Genomic DNA, 26,497 nt, shown 5'->3' on the forward strand with positions numbered 1-26,497 from the left:
AGGGACACCAATTCAGGTGATTTGGGGTAGATCCTAGTTATCTGCATTTTTAATAATCAGCCCAGGTATTTCTGAAATAGATGGGTCATGAATCAAACTTTGAGAAGTAACAATGCAGTGCTTTACTTAATAAATGAAGAAATTTAAGCCTAAGAGAGCTTAATGATTTTCCTAAGGTCATATAATTAGTGGCAAACAAGACACTAGAATACCAGCCTCCTATCAAATGCTCAAACAAGAGAATGATTTCAAGAACAAACACAAAAATAAAAGTTCCAAACAAGATTAAGAGCATTAGTTGGCCAGCTTTATAAGGCAAATTGACTTCATCTTCTTCCAAAAAGTTTCCAGCTTTCATATTATAGTGTAAATTTCAAAGCAGATTTGGCAATCTGTGCTCCTGTTATCCATGAGGAATACTTTATATTACATTTATTTATTTGCCTGTCTCCCCCCATCAGACAATGACAGTATTCATCAAGGGCAGGGATAACATCTGGTTGCTTTATACACCTCCAGGAGCACCAGAATATCCAAGGGATAATAAATAATCAATCCTCGTTGGCTTCTATATTAAACATGTCAATCTATCTTATAATGGCAATCTATCTTTTCATATTTCAGTAAGAAATATGAAAACATTTAAGACTATACACTTGAATCAGTAGTCTATCACTGATTAGATGTGTTTCCTTAAGCAACGCACTTCACCATCTCTGGCTATTCTCTCACCAGTGAAATAAGGTTGAACTTCTTCATTTCCCTTCCTGTAAACCAGGTAATTTCCTATTATATATCTCATGCTAAGAAAGAAAATAAAAGCAGGGAAAAAAGCAAAGACTTTATAGCCAACAAGGCCCATATGATGACAAACTATATAATGGGACTTGGTCAAGTTACTTAAACTGGGGGTAATATCTATTTTACATATATAAATCACCTATCTCAGTGCCTGGCACCCAGAAGATATTCAACATATTTCCTTCCCTATCTAAATATAAGCCAATCATTTCATTCTCTGACAGGATATTCAACACTCTGATATATTCAAGTGTTAGCTATGAATAGCAACATATACTATGTTAAATCTGTAGCAAATGTCAGAACCAAAAGATGGATGTTTTCTATCACAGTCAAAAAGAGCATATTATTTGTTTGCCTCACTATAACATAATCTCATTGTGAATTTCTACTGCTGTCACAAACAGGGTAGGCAAGCAACTCTAAGAACCCCTGGATTTAGGGCAACAGCACTGGGACACTCCCTCATAAGTGGTGAGGATAGATGGTGGCACACGACTCCTGTCCTACTATAAGAATTTGTTACTACCTCTACATATCTATTTAGAACCATACTGGCTTTGTGTCTGATTTTAGAAAATACCATATTCTCTGGTGTTAAGAATCTCTTCTTGATGAACTGGTTCTAGATCCCTTACTCCTGCATTTCTATAAAACCCACATAATGCCAAGAATTAACTCTGAAAGAATTTTTTAATTCCTGGTGCCTCAAGAAGATTAGGCCCAACTAAGTAATGATAAAAGTTCTATTAAGTCATTGGCGGTTCTAATGTCAGTTCATGGCTCAGTTAGAACTTGTAACTTCTAACTGGGCCATGTGACAATGTGTAATACAAAGTGAACAAAAAGGTACCTATTACTGGTTCACTGTATTAAATGTTATATAAATTCAGATTGATATAGCCATCTGTGCGGTTCTTCATTTTAGTAATTATCTCTCAATAAAGTTTGGTTTTTTTAAAAAAAAATCTATGATTAATTACTTTTCTTCATATTATTATTTCCTACTTTATTAAGAGATTAATCTGAATGTGTATAGCAAAAGCATGGTTGAAATAATTTTTATCACTGCTACATTTCTTAATGTTCTACAAAAACAGTTCTGTTTATTATAAGCTTCAAATGTTCAATCATATTTTACCAAACAACTAATCTGCTTCTCTTAATAATGCTAAAGCTGATGTACACTATATCAGATGGCAATATGTATTATTCAACAAAAAATACAATATTAATTCTATGGACAGAATTAAATTTATAAATATAGCATCTAGAATAGAGTAAGAATAGGCACTCAATGAATATTCACTGAAAAATATAAATCAAGCTTTTATTTTTTTCAGGATGTCTAATATGCCCATAGACTAGTTTGTTTTTAGTATTAACCAGTTTCATTAATGATTTATGACCTTGTAATTAAAAGTTTGCCAAAGACACATTACAATTCAGCAATTCAATTTATATTAATAGTTTACTGAACTTCATGTTAAAGAATTAGCCAACCTAAAGCATATTCTACAAAATGAATTTATTTCACATCATCTCTGTATAAAATTATAATAGAATTACTTACCTAAACATGCTTGTACAGATTTAAGGTGAAGGTGCCACATATGCAGAATAGAATAATTATTGCTGTCCTTTTCAATTACTACTAGAAAGAACTTTTCGGAAAATGGTGGTGGACGATATCCTATTGTTCAAAGGAAAAAGATACTTAAATTAATGTTTCTATAGGGCTAAAAAACACTTTTTAAAAGCTAAAAACACCTCCTGATATGCATAGAAATTGGGAGGAAAAGGGAAGAATAAACTGTTAAGAGTTTCATACAATTTTGTGCCAAAAGTTAGGTGCCAATCAAAGACTAATGAGGCTGTGTCAGATGTACAAAAGCCAATACGAAAGGATACCTACTGATCAAAGATGGGACAATCTGAGCATCAAAGAATAAAAATGAATACAATTTATTAAAACATATTTACTATATAAAAAACTATGAGTTCACAAAAATACCAAAAGAGGGCACATAAGAAGAAAAAGAAAGAGGAAAAAAAAGAAGAAATGGAAGGAAGAGAGAGACAGAGCAAGGGCAAGCACACAAGAACACAAGCCAGCCTCAATGCGTGTCCTCTGGAGTAACAGGGGCACTCATTCTTTATTTGGAAAACTGACAATTAAAAAGAAAGAAGGAAATAAACATTTACCCTGCTTTTCCTCTATAAAACAATAGCATTTTTTTTTAGCAAGGTCTCACTCTGTTGCCCCAGCTAGAGTGCAGTGGCATCAGAATAGCCCACTGCAACCTCAAACTCCTAGGCTCAAGTGATCTTCCTCCCTCAGCCTCCCGAGTAGCTAGAACTACAGGAGTGCACCACCACACCCAGCTAATTTTTATTTTTTGTAGAGATGGGATCTTGTTCTTGCTCAGGCTCATGCCTGTAATCCTAGCACTTTTGGAGGCTAAGGCGGGAAGATTGCTTGAGGCCAGGAGTTTGAGGTTTCAGTGAGCTATGAGGACGCCACTGCACTCTACCCCAGGTGACAGAGCGAGACCTTGTCTCAAAAAAAACAAAAAGAAAGAAAAAGTAAAAGAAAAAAAATCTTAAGTCACGGGCAGAGGGCAGTAGTGGGGTGCAAAAGAGACTTTATAGACATTTCCTGCATTTTTTTAAAGAAAAAACATTTGTAGACATCATTTTTCCTGTTGACAATTATGTTCTTCATATATAAAAATGAGATCTATACAGGACAACAAAAACTTTCCTTAAAAATGAAAACTCATAATGACAATTCATTGGCAATGAGCACTGCTAGAGCTCAAATTGTGGTCTCTAAATAGCATTCCCCATTAAAAGGAACAGTTTGGAAGGATGACTCCATTCTTGCAAAGGATATCTACAAGATAAGTCTGAGATATCTTGTGTCTGAAAGAAAGTAAACTATCAGAATAATGAAGCTGTGTCAAAATGACTCAGGACCAATGTGAAATGGTCCTTACTAGGTTTATTCAGGACAGTGTAAGCACTAAGAAAAAAAAACCTTATTGAAAACTGACTAAAATACGCAATGTACATGAAAATCCACGAGCTATATTAGTACTTCTCTGTATGTGTGTTATTGTTGTTCGCTAATGAGTTTTTTTTAATCAGTTCATAATGAAACTCAAAAGACAAAAAAAGCCAAACAACAATAACAAATTCATCAGCAACCACTGGAGGAAAGTAGGGCATAAACTCCTTATTCTAATATTCTAAAATTGTCAATTAAAGAGAAAGAACCAATCACTTACCCTGCCTTTCCTAAAATAACTGTTTTTCAAAATAACCCAATAATTGCCCTACTTGATAAAGGAATGCTTTCTTTACAGATGCTATCCATGAGAGCTGATAAAATTAGAAAATCATGATTTTGCAATCCCTAACGAAATAATTGATTCAAGATCAAAAATATTCAATAGACGAAATCATGACATAAAAGACTGCTGGAAAACCATGATGCAGCAACCAGCTGAATCTTCTGAATCTGAGTATCACTAAACGTGAGACATCCAAACATTATGTTCTTTTTGGTGTGATACATATGAATTGTACAGCATCACCTAAGAAGCTGAACCAAGATCTAATCAAGTCCACAGAGCTAACTTCCACTTTACAGGAAATATAGTGGACAAGAAAAAGTTTAAAGGACATCACAAGTAAGTAGCCAGAGAAAGTCCTAAAAATTAACTTGCTGTAAAATAAGTCAGTGGCATAATGAGTGTATATGCAGCGAGATCACTTTAAATTAAAAGACTCAACAGACAATGAAAACACAACAGATGGACCTTGTTTGGATATGGATTAAAACAAATAAAAACATTAAAAACACAAAAACAAAGACCCCAACATTTTTGAGACAACTGAATGAAGTAAATATGAACTAGTTAAATACAGACGATTCTGAGAAAATTTTGTTAATTTATCAATCTGATAATAGCAAATGTGTAAGGAAATCACTTTTAGAAATGCATAAGGAAGTGAAACAACATGATGGCTGAATTTGCTTTAAAATATTTCACAGGAAAAAGGAAAAAGGGTAGATAAAACACGTGTGATAAAAATCTTAAAATCTTACAACTGTATTAACTCCCCAAAATAAAAAAAGAATAAAAAAAAAAAAAAAAAAAAAAAAAATCTTAAAATCTTCAATCTACATTATGGGCATATGTAGTTTCATTTAACTACGTACTCTAATTTTGTCTATGTCTGGCATTTTTCTTAATTAAAAGAGTAAGTAAATTTTAATTAAAACTCAAAATACAAAATAAGGCAGGAGCAGGGAAGAGGAGAAATATACACATCAAGTCCTTTAAGAAAACAGCTATAAAAATCAGAAAAATATATAACACAAAGAAATTTCACACAAAAACTAAAAGAAAACCAAGAAATCATGCAAAAAATATTTTGGCCTGATTTAGCAGTTATCTAAAGAAATATCAAAAGAGAAAAATAAAAAACAAATTTAAATGCAAGTCTGTCAATTAAAAATATTATAAAGAAAAATACCAACTTTATATATAAGCATTGTTTTCTAGCAGGTTGGTATGTAATGATAAATGATAGCTAGGTTTGTTGGAAAGCATATTAAAAAATTTAACCCAGATAAAGGTAAAATACTACAGAAAAGCAAATTTTAAATCTATAAAGCAGTACTGTTGGTTACAGTGACAGTGAAATAAAACTGAACATGATAACTAAATAGCTAATATATTAAGAAAAGCTCTGATATATGAAGAAATATACATGAAAGAAAAAAGTATTAGTCTGAGTAAAAAGATGTGTGAGCTAACCTTCATAGGAGATGGGAACTCATTCTCATTTTCCACTAAAGCAAAGGAAACTATCTGTACAAATTCAGTAGAAATAGTTTCCTTGCATGTCTATACATAATTCTGTGGTAAAACCTATACTAAGAAAATTACATATGTCCATCTAGATACTGTCAATCTATAACCGAATGAGATAAAGTATCTGGAAACCCTTTGTAAACTAAAAAACTATTCATCATGGAAACTTAATTCTTAAAGTAGGATGTCTTTTCATTCAAACAGAACATAATGGTTTTATAATTATAAAGTTATATGTATATAGTTCTATATGCATAATTTTATCTGTCAATTTAAAATATAAAATAATTTCTAAAGGATACATTTTTTTTTTTTTTTTTTTTTGAGACAGAGTCTCACTTTGTTGCCCAGGCTAGAGTGAGTGCCGTGGCATCAGCCTGGCTCACAGCAACCTCAATCTCCTGGGCTCAGCGATCCTACTGCCTCAGCCTCCCGAGTAGCTGGGACTACAGGCATGCGCCACCATGCCCAGCTAATTTTTTGTATATATATTTTTAGTTGGTCAATTAATTTCTTTCTATTTTTGGTAGAGATGGGGTCTCGCTCAGGCTGGTTTCGAACTCCTGACCTTGAGCGATCCGCCCGCCTCGGCCTCCCAAAGTGCTAGGATTACAGGCGTGAGCCACCGCGCCCGGCCTAAAGGATACATTTTAAACAAAATTATAAAGTTTAAACTAAACATCATATTGTTTGTTTTTAAAGGGCTTATGGAGAAACTACTTTCTTTCACAATAAAAGGAAAAGAAATATTGCACTTCAAAGAGGAAAACTGTGAGATGGTACCTCTCATTCTCTATATCCATGAGGTTTCTAGTGTACCACACAACATGGTATCTTACATTCTATATTCATCATTGGTCTGTAGCAATTTACTGGGAACTTTCTTAAACGTATACTAAAATTAACTGGTTTCCTCATGGTAACACATGGAATTTACCATCAATCAAAATAATTTAATTGTGGAATTGAGTAATTAAAATTAGTTTTTAAAATAAACTAGGATTCATAAATATATTTCTAAGCAAAAGTCTATGTGAACCATGTAAACAGTGAACCGTCTTTTAAAATGTAATTATCACCCACATGCCTTCTTCATCTATAAACAGGCAATTTTGATATAACTAGAGTATCTACCAACAATTATGAAAGTGATGACATTTGAAGATCCATACTCAATGAAAGCTTAAAAATCTTTTTTTTCAGGATTATGTAAGTAAATTCAGACTATTTTTTTAAAGTACCTTGAGATGGCTGAAAAAATATTTCTGTTTCCTTTTTATCTATATCTTCCTTATGTGGTTTATATCCTATAATGAAGTCTTCTTGAAACACATGAAGCAGCTGTGTATTTGAGCCACACTACAAATACCAAAAAAAGACAAGTTATTATCTTTGAAATTCCCTATCTCCCATTCACCACTTACCCAACAATAATACAGAAAAAATAAATCTCTCTAACAATTTCTATTCTTTGTCTACTGACTAATTAGAGAGAAAAAAACAACACAAAAAAAATAATTAAAACTATCTTGGTCAGAGAAAAATTACCTTAAAAAATGCTAAAGCCAATATAGCAGAACAGAAGACCTCCCATAAAAACAAATCAACAGGTTTTCTTCTCAAAAAAAAAAACAAAACAACACATAAAAACAGTTAAGTGTTAAGTGATCTGTACCACATTGTGTCCAAAGCATCAGGATTCATGACTAACTGTGGAGGGCTATGCTAACTATATATAAGGCACACTAGACTACTGCAGAACTAACAGATATCCCTCTAATAGATATAACAGCCAGAGGGACATCACATCTCTAGAGAACTATTTTTACACATAGGTAAGTAGGATCTCTTTTGAAGGATGGATGAAATATCACTGTCACCTACTATGCTACATGATCATGTTTTTAGACCATATAGAGAAGAGTAAAGATTATCACAAAGGGCAACTTAGAACCCTAAAGGTGAACTGAAATTCAAGGAAAAGGCTAGATCCAAACAAAAGCTTATTATGGAAGTGTGTCAACACAATTAGATGGCTGACCCACAGATTTCAAGAAAGGGTAATAGTTATGATTATCTTGGCACTGGATGCATAGTCTATAATCTTAGAGAATAAAGGAAAATCAGCCTCCTTACATCATAGAAGAAAATAAAAGGACTATAATGTTAAGTTGAGCCATAGAATTTTTATGAAAGTTATAGAGTATTTTTATATCTCTCCAGGTAGAAAGATAAAAAAAAATCTCTTCACATTCATAGTACAGAAGGTCATTTCCCCTAGGGAAAAAGAACAAATGAAAGAAAAGGGAAGGGTAGTGTCTTTATGGATACAGAAATCATACAACACACTGGGAACAAACCTAGAATGAGTTTTAAATGTTATCATTTATAAGCCTAAGTCATTTATCAGTGCTTACAGTGTACCAGCCTTGTGTCAAAGATAGCCACCAAAGTCAGAGGGAAAAAAGTATGAAGTAAAAAGATTGATGGGTGAGAGTGCTATATTAATATCCTAAAGTGCAGAAGGGGCAAAAGTAAGGGATGAATTTAACATGTAGGCCATTAAAAATTAAGGTATCTATGGTAAAGAAGCCAGCTCTTCTTCCGGATCCCTATGGAGTAAAAAAAGGGAAACCATAGGTTGATTTTGAAGAAAGGCATGTCACTTGGGGATAACAAAGTTAAGGATTTCCTAAGAGGCGTTAGTTAGTAATTTGAATGTGGCAGCCCCAGTTCTGTTACCAAGGGCTGATGTGCTAATTTCTTTACAATAGTGGAAATGATTACATTTTCCCCAATAGAATGTGCTGGGTACCATGGAAAATTATTACATAATTCTACACTTGTTTTTAAATATAGTTGGCTCTTTCTTCATTTCATTGTTTAAAAATATTGGTAACTTCCTCACCAAACTAATCTTTTTTAATATTTTGAATGAATATGTTAGTTCTATTCCTTAATCCATAGCATAATCCTGAAGAAATAATTATCCTGAGGGCCAAAATGGGTTTTATAAACTCCCTGTAGGAAATAGCTTCTCTTTCTTTCATAGGTAGTAGCTAGGGAGAAATACTGACTATACAAAGAGCTGCGATTAAAAGGTAAATGTGTACTTTGATCCACTTTCATCTGTATTTTAAGAAACCTCATAAAAATATCCACCATGAGGCCTAACAGGGCAAATACTCTGAAGCTGAGGTCATCCTCTACTGAGTTCAAATGAGTAATAATATAAAAAGAGAACGAAAGAAAAACCCAAAAAAGAAACCCCAATCCAAGGCTCTATGCAGCTGTACTCTACCTTCTCTCAGTGTTTTGAGATTGAGATCCTAGTTTCCTTAACTGAATCAAATTTCCTTTAAACTGGAAACAAAGCTATAGATACAATTAAAATGGAGAATAATTCTTAAATCATTAGATTTTCACTATGGGAATCAATAGAAGTTGGCTGAATTCAATATCAAAGAAGAGAATTATTCTGAGAATGAAATATATCATATAAATTAAAACACTCTGAGATAAAATATATTAATATCACCAATTCACAAGCATGTTTTTTTACTTGATCGGTTATTGCATCGAGTTCAATAATGCAGCCAGGTCGAGCAGTAGACTGTTGACTCACAATATTAAACACTTCTCCAATAAGTTTCTGTAAATAAAAAACACAAAATGTTAATGATCAACAACTTATGAATCTACTGTCAATATGCTACAGCATCTTGGATAGTAAAGGCCCTCTTTAAATATTCACAATGGCACTTAATACATTCAAAGAAATATTTCAACTTTCTATACTCATTCTAAGTTAACTAAGCAATTATAAAAATCTATAGTCTTTACATAAATAGCATATAACTTCAAGGTATCTAGTTATTTCAACAAGTTGTCTTCGTTTTTGCAAACTTTAAGCACAAGACAGATGGTGGCTGAGGATCTGGCCCAATGCTTCAGTGTGTGGTTTGCGGATGTGCAATGCCATTTAAAAGTACAACCTTGCCAGACTGAAGGGAAGGGTAATGGTTGAGAAGTGTCTTGTGATGAGAGTGTTTGAACTAAGACATGAAGCTTAACTTTGGATCCCACAAATCCACAAATCTTTCTGTGAAAAAAAACAGTTCCCCTCTCCCACCTTCCAACCAGCCTTCTCTTGAATAAAAACCTTTCAGTAATTTCATCTGAAGACACTGCCTCAGAAAGAGATTCCCATTCTCTTCAGCACCCACCTCCACTACTTTTTACTGCTTCCAGGCTCGTAACAGGGGTTAGATCCCAGCTTAGCTAGGGATATAAGGTCAGGAAGGAAACAACGCATACATCAGAGTTGCAGGAATTTTCCAGTTTTAGTCAGGAGGACTCCAGAGAACATGTATTGAAATAGATTCTAGGGTTATTAGATTAAGAGGAACAAAATATGTGGTTGGGTAGAGCTCAAGTTATTGATAAGGATACATTCACCCAAGATTCAGGATTTAAAGTATTCACCCAGACACCCAGAAATGGTGTTAACACTCTGCTGGGTTTGTTAACTGAAATCTAGAGTCAACTGTTGCCTATAGTTAGTTGTGAGGCTAAAATGCTGGATTTCTCTAGCATGCAATAAAGCTTTGCTACTCAAAGCATAGTCAATGGACCAACAGCAACAGAAAGCTTTCTAGAAATGCACTGTTAAGCCCTAAAACTAAGACATCTGTATTTGAACAAGATACTCCACCCACAGTATTCATGTGGGTGATAAAATTTAAGAAGTACTGCTGCAGATCAATGGCTCTCAACTATGACTGCACATGGAATCACCTGGAGAGCTTTAACAATCATGGATGCTTAGGTCCCACCTGCAGTAATTGATTTATTGGTCTGGGGTGCAATCCCATCATCAAGAGTTTTATAAGCTCCTCACGTTCTTCCAATATACACCTAAGATTGAAATCTTCTCACAGGAGCAGATATACATTGCATCCAAGGATTTGCCTGCCCTGCCCACACTCTCTGCTAGCACAACTAATAGGCTTAACTAAATGCCGTATGCAAACTATAGCATCTTACTCAACTTTACCTCCAACTAAGGTACTCATTTAACAGTGGAAGATAATACAGGAAAATTAAGAAGGGGTGAAGCACTCACCCTGAATGCAAAATTTAAAGAAGTGCCCCCAAATCTCAATAATCAAAATAAATATTTTAATGCAATATTTTTAAAGAATCAAAACCAATGCAAAAAATCTATAATGAACAAAATATCAAAAAATTAAATACAGAATCCAAGAGTGCCTTGATGGAGCCTGAGGCAAAAGAAAAATTGCACGTTTTTATGTATTTTTAATGGTTAACTTTTTTCCAAAATATTAAAGTAGTTGAAAAATAATGAAAAACTGAAAAATAAGTATATTAAAACTCAACATTATTTTAAGTTTAAATGTATTTATACCCAAAACAGGATTAATTATAATTTTACTTTCCTGGCTTTAATGGAAGCAAACTCATCAGTAATATTTTCAAAATCTTCTTCTCTGGTTATCTTGTTTTCAATATAGAGAAGTACCTTGTTTGACAATGTCTATTGACCAAGTGGCAATCTTAAGTAATTTTTAATTAACTTCAGCTTACTAAAACCTCTTTTGCAGGATGACATTGTGACTGGAATTGTTTTTAAAAAAAACTCTCAAGACTACTTCCAAATTTGAATAAGACTGCAGTAAGCAAAATTTGTCAATCACTTTTAAAAGATCTAACACAATAATGACTGTATTTTATAAATTACTGACATTGTATAGCACTCAAAACTATTTCAGATGAAATTGCTATAGGACTTAAATTGTCAGAATATTTAAGAGCCAAGTCAGTGGCTGCTTTTTGTAAACCAGACACAGCCATATAACTTTTCTCCATTTAAAAATTCAGAATCTAAAGATACTTCAGTTAATTTTTCATATCTCCTTTTCACATGTGAATTAGTGTGCTGTGATAGTCAGACTAATGGGCTCCCAAAAGATGTCTACATCCTAATTCCTGGAACCTGTGAGTATGCTACCTTACATGACAAAAGAGACTTCATGGGTGTGATTAAATTAATAATTTTGAGATGTGGGGATTATCTTGGATTATTTTCAGGTGGACCCAATTTTATCAAAAGAGTCATTATAAGAGGGAGGCAGGAAGATCAGATTCAGAGAAAGTGATGTGACAATGGAGGCAAGGGGACAAAAGATGAATAATGCTAAGCTGCTAGCTTTAAGATGAAGAGACCACAGGCCAAGAAATGCAGGTGGCCTCTAGAAGCTGGAAAAGGGAAGGAAATAGATTCTCCCCTAGAGCTTCTAGAGGCAATGTAGTCCTGCCAACACTCTGATTTTAGAACTTTGACTTCCAGAACTGTGAGATAATAAATTTGTGTTGTTTTAAGTCACTAAGTATGTGGTAATTTGTTACAGCAGCAGTAGAAAACTCATACATGTGCCCATAATCTCCATAATTTTTATTTGATATATACACTTTCTCAAATAATTATTGATATTGCATCTGGTAATTTGTACATTTCCAATATTTTTTTCATTTTTTCATTTATTTCAGATTCAGGAAGTATATTCCTATCTCTTACTAAAGCTTTATATTCATCAAACGGACTTTAAAAATTGCTTTCATTTATTATAATTCAAAATGCTCAACTGAAAATGAAATAAGCAAAGAAATAGATTTTTTTTGTTTGGTTCTGTTTTTTGTGAGACAGAATCTCACTCTGTTGCCCTGGGTAGAGTGCAGTGGCATCAGCACAGCTCACTGTAATCTCAAACTCCTGGGCTCAAAGGATCCTTCTGGCTCCGCCTCCCAAGTAGCTGGGACTATAGGCGCATGCTGCAACACCTGGCTAATTTTTCTATTTTTAGTAGAGACAGGGTCTTGCTTTTGTTCAGGCTGGTCTCAAACTCCTGACCTTAAGCAATCCTCCTGCCTAGGCCTCTCAGAGTGCTAGGATGACAGGCATGAGCCACCACGCCTGGCCAAATTTTGATAATATTTTTGAAGAGTTTGCTTCCATTAAAGCCAGGAAAGTAAAATTATAATAAACTCTGGTTTGGATATAAATAAGATATTTAAACTTAATGTTGTAAGTTTTAATACACTTACTTTTCAATTCTCAGTATTTTTCAGTATTTTAATGTTCTGGGGAAAAAAATTAACCATTGACAACAATTCAGAAACATTGTATCATGGAGGTGCACATTTTTCTTTTTGCCTCAGGCTCCAATATAGCTCATTATGGCACTATTGGATCCTGTCTTTACTTAAAATTTTGGCATGTTGTTCATCATGGATTTTTGCACTAATTTTGATTCTTTAAAATATTACATTAAAATATCATTTATCATGATTAATAATTTTTTGGTGCACCCTTAAGTTTTTCACCCAAGGTGAGTCCATCACGCATCCCAATCCTGGCCTAGCTGGAAGAAATATGGCAATAGGTCTACTCCCACAGAATTTACTGGGCTTACCCCTGTGGCTCCTCACCTGGCAGCAGCTGCCTTAAGAGAACAGCAAAATGCCTCTTGATGTTACAGCATTAGCCAGGGGATAATGTCCTATGCAGCCGGGGTGCTGTGCTCCATGCCGCAGTCATATGTCTAAACTAACGACCAATAAAGATGCTGCTTCCTCCACAGCCAAAACATGTAGGACTGCAAACCAAAAGGTGGAGATAGGACTAACCTCTCTCACTGTGACACTTAATTAGTGTAATTAGTGTATACTTAAGAAGTATAATATTTCCACCAGGAAACCTAATCAAAGTTCTAGTATACTGAAATCTGGGACTGTCCCTTGACTATTTTAAACTCATGCTGTTTAACCAATACACAGAGAAGACTGGTGAGGGTGACTGATCCTGGCTTGTTACTACAAAATGAGGGCAAGGGAGACTACATTTGGAACCCAAATAATTTATGGTACTCCCATAACTATAATAAATCTATAGGAAACAGCAGCAACCCACAAGATATAGGAGTTGGATCTTGTGGGAATGTTTAGGCCATTTCACCAGCTTTAAAAATAAAAAAAATAAATAGCCAAGGTGCTGGGAAAAGTGTGGAGGGAATGTGGAATTTGGTAGTAAAAGAAGGAAGCTATGATTATGAAACTTAGGCTTTGTGACCATCTATAGAAGCAGGGGCTATAACTGCTTTCCTTTATGTTAATCGTTCCTTTTTTCCACTTTCCCTGCTGTGACAAGTACTGATGATAGGTAGCAACTACAATTCAAATTCCAAGCAGGATTATGACTGAATTGGCATCATTACACAATGATATAATGCCTAATGAGAATCTGTGTTTCCCTGTTTTGGAGATAAATGTTTCTTCATCTAAATAAAGAACAGGAATACATGCTAAGGAGCAGAGAGGGTAGACTCTGCTGGCTATTCTCTCTCTGCATCCTAACCTTGACCCCTTGTGCACCCTTACTGAGTTGTTTTGTCCCTATGGGAAGTTGAGCTCTTAACTGTATCACCCAACTCCCACACTCCCTTCTGCTTCAGGTGGAATACAGTCAATGGGAGGCAGTGGCCAGAGACTGGAGAGAAGAAAAATAGAGCACTCTGGGAGGCTGACGCAGGAGGATCACTTGAGCTCAGGAATTTGAGACCAGCCTGAGCAAGAGTGAGAGCCTGTCTCTACTAAAAAAAAATAGAAAAAAATAGCCCAACAACTAAAGACAGAAATAAAAAATTAGCCGGGCATGGTGGCTCACGCCTGTAGTCCCAAGTAATCAGGAGGCTGAGGCAGGAGGATCCCTAGAGCCCAAAAGTTTGAGGTTGCTGTGAGCTAGGCTGACGCCATGGCACTCTAGCCTAGGCAACAGAGCAAGACTCTGCCTCAAAAAAAAAAATCAATTATTTTTCTATATTCTGACATTGACACCAAAATTAAAAATATAATACCATTGCAATCACTAGAATAAATAAAATATTTAGGTATAAACCTAACAAAACACGTATAGGACTCATATGCTGAAAACTAGGAGAATGAAAAGAAAGAGAGTGGTTAGTGGACAGATAATGTTGTAAGTTGTTTACATTTACTTGAAGTAGTATGTTATTATTTGAAGATAGACTGTGAAAAGTTAAAGATGCATATTAATACTGTAAACTCTAGAGGAATCTAGGGTTTAATAACAACAGAAAGTGTAGCTAATAAACTGACAATGCAGACGAAATAGAACTATAAGAAAATACTGAGTTCTCCAAATCATGAGGAATGCTATAAATGGCCAAAAACTAAAAACAGGTAAATGTTCCATTTTTCAAAAAGGAAACCAACATACTTCTTTAGCCAGATCAAGGAGCCTGATGTTTGTTTAGTGCAATATTTTAGTTATCAAGAGATGTCATGGTATATACATATATACATTAAATATATATTATATATTAAAACAAATCATCTCATGTAAATTTGACTTCCTTCTTTGACTGCAGAAGAATTTGGTAGACCAAGTGTATTTTATTTCAGCAAAGTACATGACTAGGTACCTCATGGAAATAAATCCTTGGGACAAGCGGGGAAATATTACAGACAATAAAAATGGAGAAAGATTTCAAATGTATACAGCTAGGCTCTTTGTTCAGAACTGTCCTGTTTATCAGTTTAATAACTGACTTAGATGAAGATGTAGAAATAACTTTCATCCAATAGGCTGGTGATATAAGTCATAAAGCAATAATAAATAAATATATTAAATAACAGAATCTAGATTCAAAAAGATTGTGAGAGGTTAGACTATTAAGTTGAGCTTAGCAAGATGCACTATAATAGGGAAAATAGGCTTACATTTGGGCCCCAAACTCAAATGCAAAAAATATAATATGGAGGAGACATGGCTTACCAGCTCAAAAAAAAGGACTTTGGGATATTTAATTGAGAGTCAGCCCAACATGAATTAATTATTTACAAAGAATATGGAGTGACTGCCAAAACACAATAGCATCTAATGAGAGAAGCCATGATACTGCTATATTCTAGTCATTCTACAATGCCCAGAATATAGACAAACTGAAACCTGCTCAGACTAGTAACCAGGTTCAAATGTAAAACAATTAAAGAAACTTGATGGGCAGAAGGGGAACAGGTCTGGCCTGAGGAAAAAATGTTCAGGGGTTACAAGACAGCTATCTTCAAATACATGAAGGGCTCTCATATATAAGGAAAATTAGACTTATTCTAAGTGGAACTAGGACTAACAAGTAGAATTTACAGAAAATAAATACAATTTCAATATAATAGTGAGAGTAATTCAAAGACAGAATGAGTTGCATTTAGAGTTGAGTTTCCCTCACTGGTGGCCAGATGACAAATTGGCAGGAATGCAGTAGAGGGGAATAAAATATCAGATGGCTTGTTAGACTAGATGGCCCTTAAAGTGTCTTCCAACTCTAATTCTACAATTTTACTTTTTTAGACTTTCTCTATGTCAAACCTTTGGCTCCAGTCCAAATGGTTTCCTCACTATCTCTGGAACAAACTGCATACATGTACTTTCCTATATCCACACTTACTTTCAAGGCCATTCTCTCCATCAAGCAAAGACAAAGGATATGTCTTTCTAAATTTCATCCAGTCATCAAGAATGAATGAACCCCAAATACTGTCCTTAATAAAGACTTCTGTGTCTGCCTTAATCTATCTGATCTCTTTCTTCTCTGAATTATGAAACACTTCTATGACCATCATTTTGACAAATGATGAGACAAATGATAGAGACCATCATTACTGTGGGAGCCATAACGTTCATATTTGTACTGTGTGATCTAGAGTGTGGCTGTGATCTGTGAGGACTGCCTATAGACATCATCTCTTGGTGTAAGAGAGTGTGGTGAGAATCTTTTGTAGCATTTATACAGGCATACATCATGATATTTTTACTGAGAGAGTTTGTGTCACCAGAGGGAAGTGCCATCCTTAGACACCTCTTCTTGTCTTAAACTGTTAAATTTTTACTAATAATTTCTCTCCTCAACCAAAGTAAAAGCTCCTTAATGGCAGACACTGAAATTTATACTCTGTATCCCCTACACATCTAGGGGCACATAATAGATGCTTAAAAATGCTCTTTGGTTTTCAACAATGAAAACATTTTTATTAGAACAGTTGTTTTATAAAGAGATAAACTTTTACAAGTAAATGGAAAATTCACTGTTCAAATCTAAATACTAACTAATTTATAACACTTCCTGTTCAGATACAGAACTACTAGAATAAGATACTGCTACCCACTAATAACATATTCTAACCAGAGGACTTTTTAAAATGGTGAATCAAGCTTATAAAAGTTCAAATTTTCCAGTCTAAACATACGGCTTAGTAAATATGCCTTAAAATCTTTTTTTGAGCAAACTAACATTAATAGAACCAAACTAAAGAGTGAAAAATATTAGGAATAAATAACATTTGAGAAAAAACATCATTTTTATTTCTTTATATGTAAAATATATTGATATGTGATATGTAGACTAAAATTTTGATTCCTATACTTAGAAACAAATAAGAAAAAGTAAATTGTCATATATATGTCATATAGATTCCAGAACATATGCTTACTCCTTAAATAGCAACCAACAAAAAAGGTCCTAGACAAAGTTAAAAGAGAATTCCTTATCAGTTTAGATATATTAATAAAGATTATTATAATACTTACTGAAGATTCTGGATCTGACAATTCATCCAGTAATTTCCTTGCATCTACCACAGCTTGATAGAGTCTCAGATGTTTGCCATCAGAAGCAACAAAGCAAGCACTTGCAGAATTGCAGTATGTTCCTGAGAAAGGAAAATAAGAGCTTTGGGTTATAATGGCATAGTTTATTTTTGTTATTGGCTGAAGTATGAGAAACAAATATTCATGCTTTTCTTTTTAGGCATAACCATGGTCTAGAATCAGAATTAAACAGATACATGAATGGACAGAAACTTATGAACAAAAAAGTCAATAAAAAATAGATTATGAGAAGGAAAAGATTTAAAACTTCTAAAAATTCTAAAAGTAAGTCTCATTAATGAATACTCATTAAAAATCATCTTAATAATGACAAATATAAACCATTTGTGTATAACGAACGGTAGTTTGTTAATTTTACAATAGAATGAACACTTACCAAGACAATAACTAGGAATAAGAGTTGGAAGCCAAGCCACATTAGAGAAGGCCGAGGTATGTAAAGAGTTAATCCGAGCCAATTCTGATACTCCTCCAGTGTATGACAAAGGTCCTATGGGGTCTACACGCCACAGAATAAGTTCACTGTAGATTGCATTTGGGTCATGAAATGTACGGGTTGCTGCATTTCTAAGAGGTTGTTTCGAGGAGCCTTTTAAATGTTTTACAGGATCCATTAATCTACTTAACTTATTTTCTGAGTCCCACTGACAATCTGATTCCGGAGTCAACAAAGCATTATGATGAGATGATGTCAATAACAGTGGTAAAACTGAATGACATGCCAAGTCATTGAGGTGAAATCTATGACCACAATATCTAAATTTGTGAGATACAGTCAGTACGGTGGTAAAGGCAGATTTATCAGCAAAAGTGACTGCCCACTGATTTAAAGAACCATCTATGTGTTTAGAGACCATCATTACTGTGGGAGATATAATGTTCATATTTGTACTGTGTGATCTAGAGTGTGGCTGTGATCTGTGAGGACTGCCTACAGACATCATCTCTTGGTGTAAGAGAGTGTGGTGAGAATCTTTTGTAGCATTTATACAGGCATACATCATGATATTTTTACTGAGAGAGCTTGCATCACCAGAGGGAAATGCAACAGGAATCCGAGAAGAAAATGAAACCTGAAAAACACAATTATATGATTCACTGTAAATAGTTTGCCTCCTCTCAAAAATAGTCTTCCAAAAACACTTCTATTTTCAAAAAACCAAATCTTAGCTTCCTAACAAAAAATACCATTTTAAACCTCTTTATGGTCTAATCTCTTTCTTCTATTTATGTAATATAATATCTGTATACATGGCGTAAGAGAAGACTGAAGAAAAAATAAGTTTCAAGTGCCTTGCTTGTACATCAAAATGACCACAGCCATGTGATCTAAATAGCAATATAGTTGAGAAAAATAACAGATAAAGGTAGCTTGATTTACCTAATAAAACTGAGAGTGAGGGAGGACTCATGCTGAGTTATATTTTTAGGGTAATTTCTTAAGTTATATTCAAAATGTTATGAATTCCCAGAAAAATCAACTCATATATATTCAAATATTCAGTATTACATTTCAAAGTCAAATTCATTTTCTTCAAACTAACCAACTTTGAAAAATGTATGGTCACTGGTCCACTTTGGAAGCAAGAAAAAGTATTCTTTTCTCAGTTGCTTATCAAAATTAATTTTTTTTTGTAATTCTAAAAACCTGCTAAAACTACATAGCATGTAATCTTTATACTATTCCAAAAAGTATAATAATTGCTTCATCAATAAAATATACCTGGACTTGTCTAAATATTCCAGTATTATATTCATCCAAATATTTTACATGCCACACTAGAAAGGTACCATCTACAGGGTGTATTGTAAAAAGCATGTCGGGATTCTTATTCCATTCAGTTAGCAGCATTTCAATCTTCCGATCAAGCAGAACTGTAGGCAGTGGCATTGGTACACTAGGTCGTGAATAGGTTCTAGGACTTCCTTCTCTTTCGCCATCTTCATGTTCTGATGATCCTGTACCTGCCTCAGATTCTCTATCCAAGGATAAATCTGAACCAGAAAATATATTTATTAGTATATACGTTAAATACTATAAGATTTATTTACATACTATCAATAAATGGTATACTATCTTTAGGAACTATAAATCCCTTTTCCAATGTAGGGTCAGGGAAAAAATAAAAGAACAAAACTATTTTGTCTGAATTAAAAATTATTATATTTCTTACTTGTAGATAAATCAAAACTTCATTCACACTATCATTATTATTACCAGTAGCAAAATCTACTCCCCAAAAAAGGATATGGCTTCCAGAGTAATATGTTATTCAAAGTATTAATAACATGTTATGACAAAATATACAGAATTAGGTGATGTTTGCAGAAGCTAACAGTGTCTGGTCCATGGCAGATGGTCACTAAATACTTGTGGAATGAACAGAAATGTAAAAAGGAGGAGCTGGAAGGAAAAAGTCCAAACTAAAAGTGGTACCACAGAAAGTTATTAGTTTTAGAGAAAGAAAAATCTGAACACAAGATACAAACCATGGTCTAATTTCATATGTAAACCCCTCTCTTTTTCCTCTTGTGAATGTTCCTCATCTTCTCTATCTGCATCATCACTTTCATGATCTACCTCTTTTTCAGAAAGTTTTCGTAATTGATGCATAAATATTTCAGTAGATGATGTAAAATGAAATTCCTTGTTGTTTAACCAATGAACTACAAAGCCACCATTTCCATCATCAACATTAAATGCAGTGCCAACCAAGGCATTTGGAATATCTGTGGAAATGAAAAGATAAAATTCCAATACAAAGTTTTAATTTCTTTAAAAATATGACACATGCTTATGATGACTAATCCATATTTACAAAGAAAAGGTGCAATAAGTCAATGTAATTTTAGCAAGATTTATAAAATCTTTAATTGAATTTAATGGTAAATGTAAATAACGAATGGCACATACTTATCTAAAATTAAACTACTAATTTAAAAACCAAATATGCTAATGTATGAACCTTTACTGAATCCTAGTTTCAGGACAGGGGATGGAGAGATAAAGCAGAAAAGTAGCTATAAAAGAGATAACTAGAGAAGTTTAAATATGAACTGGGTAATGGATATTATGAAATTGCTTATCATTTTCTTAGGTATGATAACAATATCAACAATATGTGAGAGAATCTCCTTATTAGGAAATACTTGCTAAAGTATGTAAAGGTAATATGCTATGATATGTGTAACTTACTTTGAAAAGATTAAGAAAAAATTTCACTCACACACGAGAGAGAGACAGAAAGAGAGAGAGAGAGAGAATATGCAAGCGCGCGCAACTATGGCAAAATGTTAACAATGATCAAATCTAAGTAGAGGATATAAAGTGTTCACTGTACTATTTTTCTAAATTTTCTGAATGTTTGAAACTTTCCTAAAAAGTTGGGGAAATAATGTCAAGAAAGAATACCAGAAGGCAGGCAAACTTCTAAATACAGCAGAATTTCTCCATTTAGCGTAACTGAAATTCATGTTACAGATTAGCTCACATATAATAGTATAAATCCAAAATTAATCTCAATTTCAATCCATATTTTAAATAATTCATTAACATAAAGAAAAAATTGTCCTTTGCAAAAAGAAGTCTAAAGATAAAATGCACAGGATATTCTAGTAGTGTCCTATTATAATAAATATCAATGTTAAATAATGCTCTAAATTATTCTTTCTTTCCAATTCCTGGATGATAGTTTTGGCTTTGTGATAAAAATGAAATCAATCATATAAAATAGGATTTGAAAATTAACAATCCTATAAAACATTATAACACCTATATAGTATTCTTGCTAAAAATGTTGAACCTAAATCTTACGAACAAATTTTCAGACTGTAAGACATTCTAAAAGACAAGTGAGAGACAATTTTTCGAGACTGAGCAGCTTTTTTTGACAACTGAGAGACTATACTAGATAAGAGGAGTTTAAAGAAAAATGACAATCAGATGCATTTAAAAAAAGAATCTATATTTGCATATGAACATGTAATATCATTATATGACATTATTTTATTCATGTTCCTTGCATGTGATAACAGTATTATCGTTATGGAGGCAAATCCCCTTTTCATTAAAAGATACGTTCTGAAATATTTAGGTAATGTAAAATACTAAGGAGGTGAAGGGTAATGTCATCAACAACTTTACTTCCAAATGGCTCAGCCAAAAACTAAGGAAGAAGGGAGCAAAGACATATACATATAGTAAGGGAGAACAAAAGCATATATAAGATGTTAATGTGATGAAATCTGGGTTAAGTGGTATATAAGTATTCATTGCACTATTCTTTCAGCTTTACTGAAGGTTCAAAAATTTTCCCAAAAAAAAGGTGAAGAGGAATAATCTTAACAATATAAAATTATTTGCATTTGGCAATCAATTTGGTCAACCTAAATGTTACATTGATATGCAGTACCAATAAGTGCATGATGTTAAACATTTTTAACAAAATGATTTTTAAAATAATACGTAGGTAAGTTAGGATAAGTATTAACAAAATTGGTTAAAAGGGGAAGATTAGTCTTGTGGGGAAGACAAGGTCCAATGACTGTAAGAACATATCCAGTCCTTAGGCTCAAATGACAGAACGCTTATCTACAAGAACAATCCTGTGATTCTATTCCACCTGATTAGGACAGTGCATATAGTTAAAAGACCAACCTTCCTTATATGTACTGAATTTACTGCAGACTACCACTAATTACATTTTGTTTTGAATTTGGATCTTCATCATAGTCAGCAATTCGAGAAAAGTTTCTTTTAAGAACGTGAAAAATGTATAAAACTCTAAAACCACAAACATCTTGAAAACAAGTTAACATTATAAAGAAATTCTTAGAATACAATTAAGATGTTAGATCAGAAAGGATAATATAAGCAAAACAACATTTAATCAGCTAGCACAGCACTGTCCAAGAAAAATATAATGCGAGCCACAAATGCAAGGCACATAGGCAATTTTAAATATTTTAGTAGCCACGTTATAAAATGTGAAAAGAAACAGGTAAAATTAATTATATTTTATTTGACCCAACATATGCAAAATGTCGACAAGAAATCAATATGAAATAAAATTATGAACAAAATAGTTTACATTATTTTTTATACTGTCTTGAAAAATCCAGTGTATATCTTATAGCACATCTCTATTCAGACTAGCCACATTTCAAGTGCTCAAATAGCTACATGGGGCTAGTGGCTACTATATAGGACAGCATGTATCTAGAGCCACTGCTGAAGATCATCCTTGTGGAACTCTACTCACTGAATACCATCTTTACATCAACAAACATTTAAAAATAAGACCCTCTCCACTCTGAACCAAGAGATTTCCATTTCAATAACATACAACTGTAACTTTATATAAATACAGTTTTTACGAGCAATGTAATATGAAATTTATAGCCTTTCTCATATGTTTTCACGCTGAAAGAACACAATGCCCTTAAATAGAAACTCTCAAATATGCTTTTGCCAGTATAGAAACTGCCTCAAAATACTTCTCAGCCACATGGGGGAAAAGGACAAAAGAAAGTATCAAGGTTAGAAAAAATATCTTTCCCTTATATAAGACAAGAAAGTCTACATCGGTAGAAAACAAGATGAGATATAAAGAAAAATTTGTAAAAATATATTTAGATAAAGTTATAAAGAAGAGGCAAGGAAAAAGAATAAGAGTTAAAATATTAAGGGAACAAAAACATACACTGGGGAAAAGAATCCTTATTCAATAAATAGTGCTGGGAAAACTCGATAGCCACATGTAGAAGACTGAAACAAGACCCACACCTTTCACCTCTCAAAAAATCAACTCACTCTGGATAACAGACTTGAACCTTAGGTGTGAAACTATTAGAATTCTAGAGGAAAATGTTGGAAATACCCTTCTAGACATTGGCCTAGGCAAAGACTTTATGAAGAAGACCGCAAAGGCAATCACAACAGCAATAAAAATAAACAAATGGGACCTGATCAAATTAAAAAGCTTCTGCACAGCCAAAGAAACTGTCAAGAGAGCTAACAGACAACCCACAGAATGGAAGAAAATTTTTGCAAGCTACACATCTGATAAAGGCTGATAACTAGAATCTGTTTAGAACTCAAGACAAGCAGCAAGAAAAAAAATCAAACAACCCTATCAAAAAATGGGCAAAGGACATGAACAGAAACTTCTCAAAAGAAGACAGAATAATGGCTAACAAACATATAAAAAAAATGTTCAACATCTTTAATCATCAAGGAAATGCAAATCAAAACCACAATGAGAGGCCGGGCGAGGTGGCTCACGCCTGTAATCTTAGCACTCTGGGAGGCCGAGGTGGGCAGATCACTGGAGGTCAGGAGTTCGAAAACCACAATGAGATATCACTTAACTCTAGTGAGAATGGCCTTTATCAAAAAGTCCCCAAACAACAAATGCTGGCGTAGATCCGGAGAGAGGGGAACACTCCTACACTGCTGGTGGGACTGCAAACTAGTTCAACCTCTGTGGAAAGCAATATGGAGATACCTCAAAGCGATACAAGTAGATCTACCATTTGATCTAGCAATCCCATTACTGGGCATCTACCCAAAAGATCCAATGACACTCTACAAAAAAGACACCTGCACTCAAATGTTTATAGCAGCACAATTCACAATTGCAAAACTGTGGAAACAACCCAAGTGCCCATCAATTCATGAGTGGATTAATAAAATGTGGTATATGTATACCATGGAGTACTATTCAGCTTTAAGAAACAGTGGTGCTATAGTACCTCTTGTATATTCCTGGATAGAGCTGGAACCCATTCTACTAAATGAAGTATCTCAAGAATGCAAAAACCAGCACCACATGTACTCACCAGCAAATTGGTATTAACGGATCAACACCTAAGTGGACATATAGGAGTAACATTTATCGGGTGTCGGGAGGGTGGGGGGGGATGGGTATATACAAGCACAATGAGTGAGATGTGCAACGTTTGGGGGATGCACACGCTTGAAGCTCTTGCTCAAGGGGGGAGGGGGAGCATGGGCAATATATGTAACCTTAACACTTGTACCCCATAATACGCTAAAATAAAAAAATAAATAAAAAAGTAAGGGAAGGCAATTACTGCTATTAACCAGGCTGCCACTATTTGTGATACCAAGTTCAACTAAACTCTAATTTACTGGGAACACTTGTTATATTCTAGACAAACAAAGATGCTCAATAATACTTATTGCAGTTATCCTCTGACAATCCCATATCCCAATTTAAGAAATGGTACTTTATATTCCTATTCTAATTCAGATGTATTTTAAAAGGCAATATGGAATAATAACAAACAGTTTAAAAAGTAGCCCCATTTTTCTATTTACTTACCTGATTTCAACATATTTATAAGGAATAAAACTTCACTATCCTTTACCTGTGGCAGGGTTGATGCTTGCTGCAATGTGAAAATGACACAGTGCATTTGCATGGTGGGAAATATGTCTTTGAACTTCATGTGTTGCCATCTGATCAGGTGTTAAGTCAGTGTGAGTTACAAGAACAGAAGACCTCCTTTGTCCTTTCCTTAAATTTTTCAAATGGTGTATTGTCTAAAATAGAAAAATAATTGCTGAATCAACTCTTGAAGGTCTAATAAACGCCATCCAAAGTACTCTTGATTATTAAGGATTTTAAGACTTTCCTCTCTGTAAAACCTGATCACTTCAGAAAAAAATTTTATTACAGTAGAACAATTCTGGATATATTCTCTACAGTTCTTATAAATTTTATAGTTCAAGGCAAAAAGCAGTTGCTCAAAAATACTTAATCCATGCTAGCTTCAAAAACATGAATAAAAACCCTATTTATATTAGGAGGTCCAAAGGTACTTTTTCAGGATATCCCAGTAATGAAATAGGATTTACTAGTTCCAATAATAAAAAATAAATAAATAAACATAAAAAATAAAAAGAAATCCTGAACCTTTCTACTTGGAAGAAGAATATTGCCTCCCAAAATTCTCACTTAGAACTAAACATCCAGCTAAACAATTAAATATATGATCTCTATTACAAAGAAGAAAACAGGGTACAGAACAGGAAAAGTCTCATCAAAGTGTTGACCTATGGGATTTGTTTAAATTTAGATATAGGAGGGCTATCCAGAAAGTATCAAGCCATGTAATATGAAAAATAGAGACATTTATTGAAGAAGACACAAGAAACATTGTACATACGACAATGACACCTCATTCCCCTTCAAAGTAGGCACCTTAGAACCTCACACAGTTCTCCCAGCATCTCTTAACCTAACCCATACATGTTCAGCATTCTCAGGTGTTCTGCTTGTTGCAGGCCTTCCAGAACATGGATCATTTTCAACAGATTTTCGACCATCTTTGAAGCATTTTTACCACACTTTTATTTGTGTGGCACTCATTGCAACATCCCCAAAAGACTTCTGAATAATCCCAATGGTTTCCGCGGAGGAATGTTCAACCTTAATGCAAAATTTGATGCAGATTCCTTGCTCTACTGGCTCAGTTATTTTGAATGTGATGGCCACACAGTACACATGCTCACTCAACCACGTCTAGTGCCCTACTGACTAGTCCAGTGAAGTCATTGTTCACGCATGCATATTACAGTCTACTCTCCTTGGCTGCCAGGTTACATCAATGTCATGCAAACCATTTTTATGAACAATGGCTGGATACTTTCTGGACAGCCTTCATATCCATGTGATGAAAATTCTTTTCTAGCACAACTGAGCATGTGGACTATTCTGGACATGGGGCCATGCCACTCTTAGCATGATCTTTTCTTCACATCATAACCCCATCTCACAGGAATTCCTTATACCGTAACTTAACCCACCTCCAATATCACACTTCATAATAATTACTGTCCTTTGTTCCCCACATTCAATTAAATAAAGTGCAACATGTCATCAATTCTTTCCCCATTAAAGTCTTTCTCCACACATCTGGCCCTTCCTTTCGATTACTACAGCCCTTATCCTTTTGCATTTAGAAAACAGTATCAGGCCGGGCGCTGTGGCTCACGCCTGTAATCCTAGCTCTTGGGAGG

General features: G+C 34.1%; 1 protein-coding gene across 4 annotated transcripts in view; it reads right to left on the minus strand.

Moving 5' to 3' along the window:
• DMXL2 (Dmx like 2) overlaps window positions 1-26,497 on the minus strand; it is a 148,926-nt gene that overhangs the window by 52,970 nt on the left and 69,459 nt on the right. For all 4 annotated transcript variants that reach the window (XM_076004366.1, XM_076004365.1, XM_020285920.2 and 1 more), the window contains exons 9-16: window positions 24,844-25,018; window positions 19,942-20,181; window positions 19,175-19,446; window positions 17,828-18,524; window positions 17,371-17,492; window positions 9,250-9,339; window positions 6,929-7,046; window positions 2,375-2,494 (exon numbers count right to left, since the gene is read on the minus strand). In XM_076004366.1, coding sequence (XP_075860481.1) covers window positions 2,375-2,494; window positions 6,929-7,046; window positions 9,250-9,339; window positions 17,371-17,492; window positions 17,828-18,524; window positions 19,175-19,446; window positions 19,942-20,181; window positions 24,844-25,018 — 1,834 coding nt within the window. The remainder of the gene's footprint in view (window positions 1-2,374; window positions 2,495-6,928; window positions 7,047-9,249; window positions 9,340-17,370; window positions 17,493-17,827; window positions 18,525-19,174; window positions 19,447-19,941; window positions 20,182-24,843; window positions 25,019-26,497) is intronic.

This window comes from Microcebus murinus, chromosome 6, assembly GCF_040939455.1.
Source record: "Microcebus murinus isolate Inina chromosome 6, M.murinus_Inina_mat1.0, whole genome shotgun sequence".
NCBI classification, from domain to species: domain Eukaryota; kingdom Metazoa; phylum Chordata; class Mammalia; order Primates; family Cheirogaleidae; genus Microcebus; species Microcebus murinus.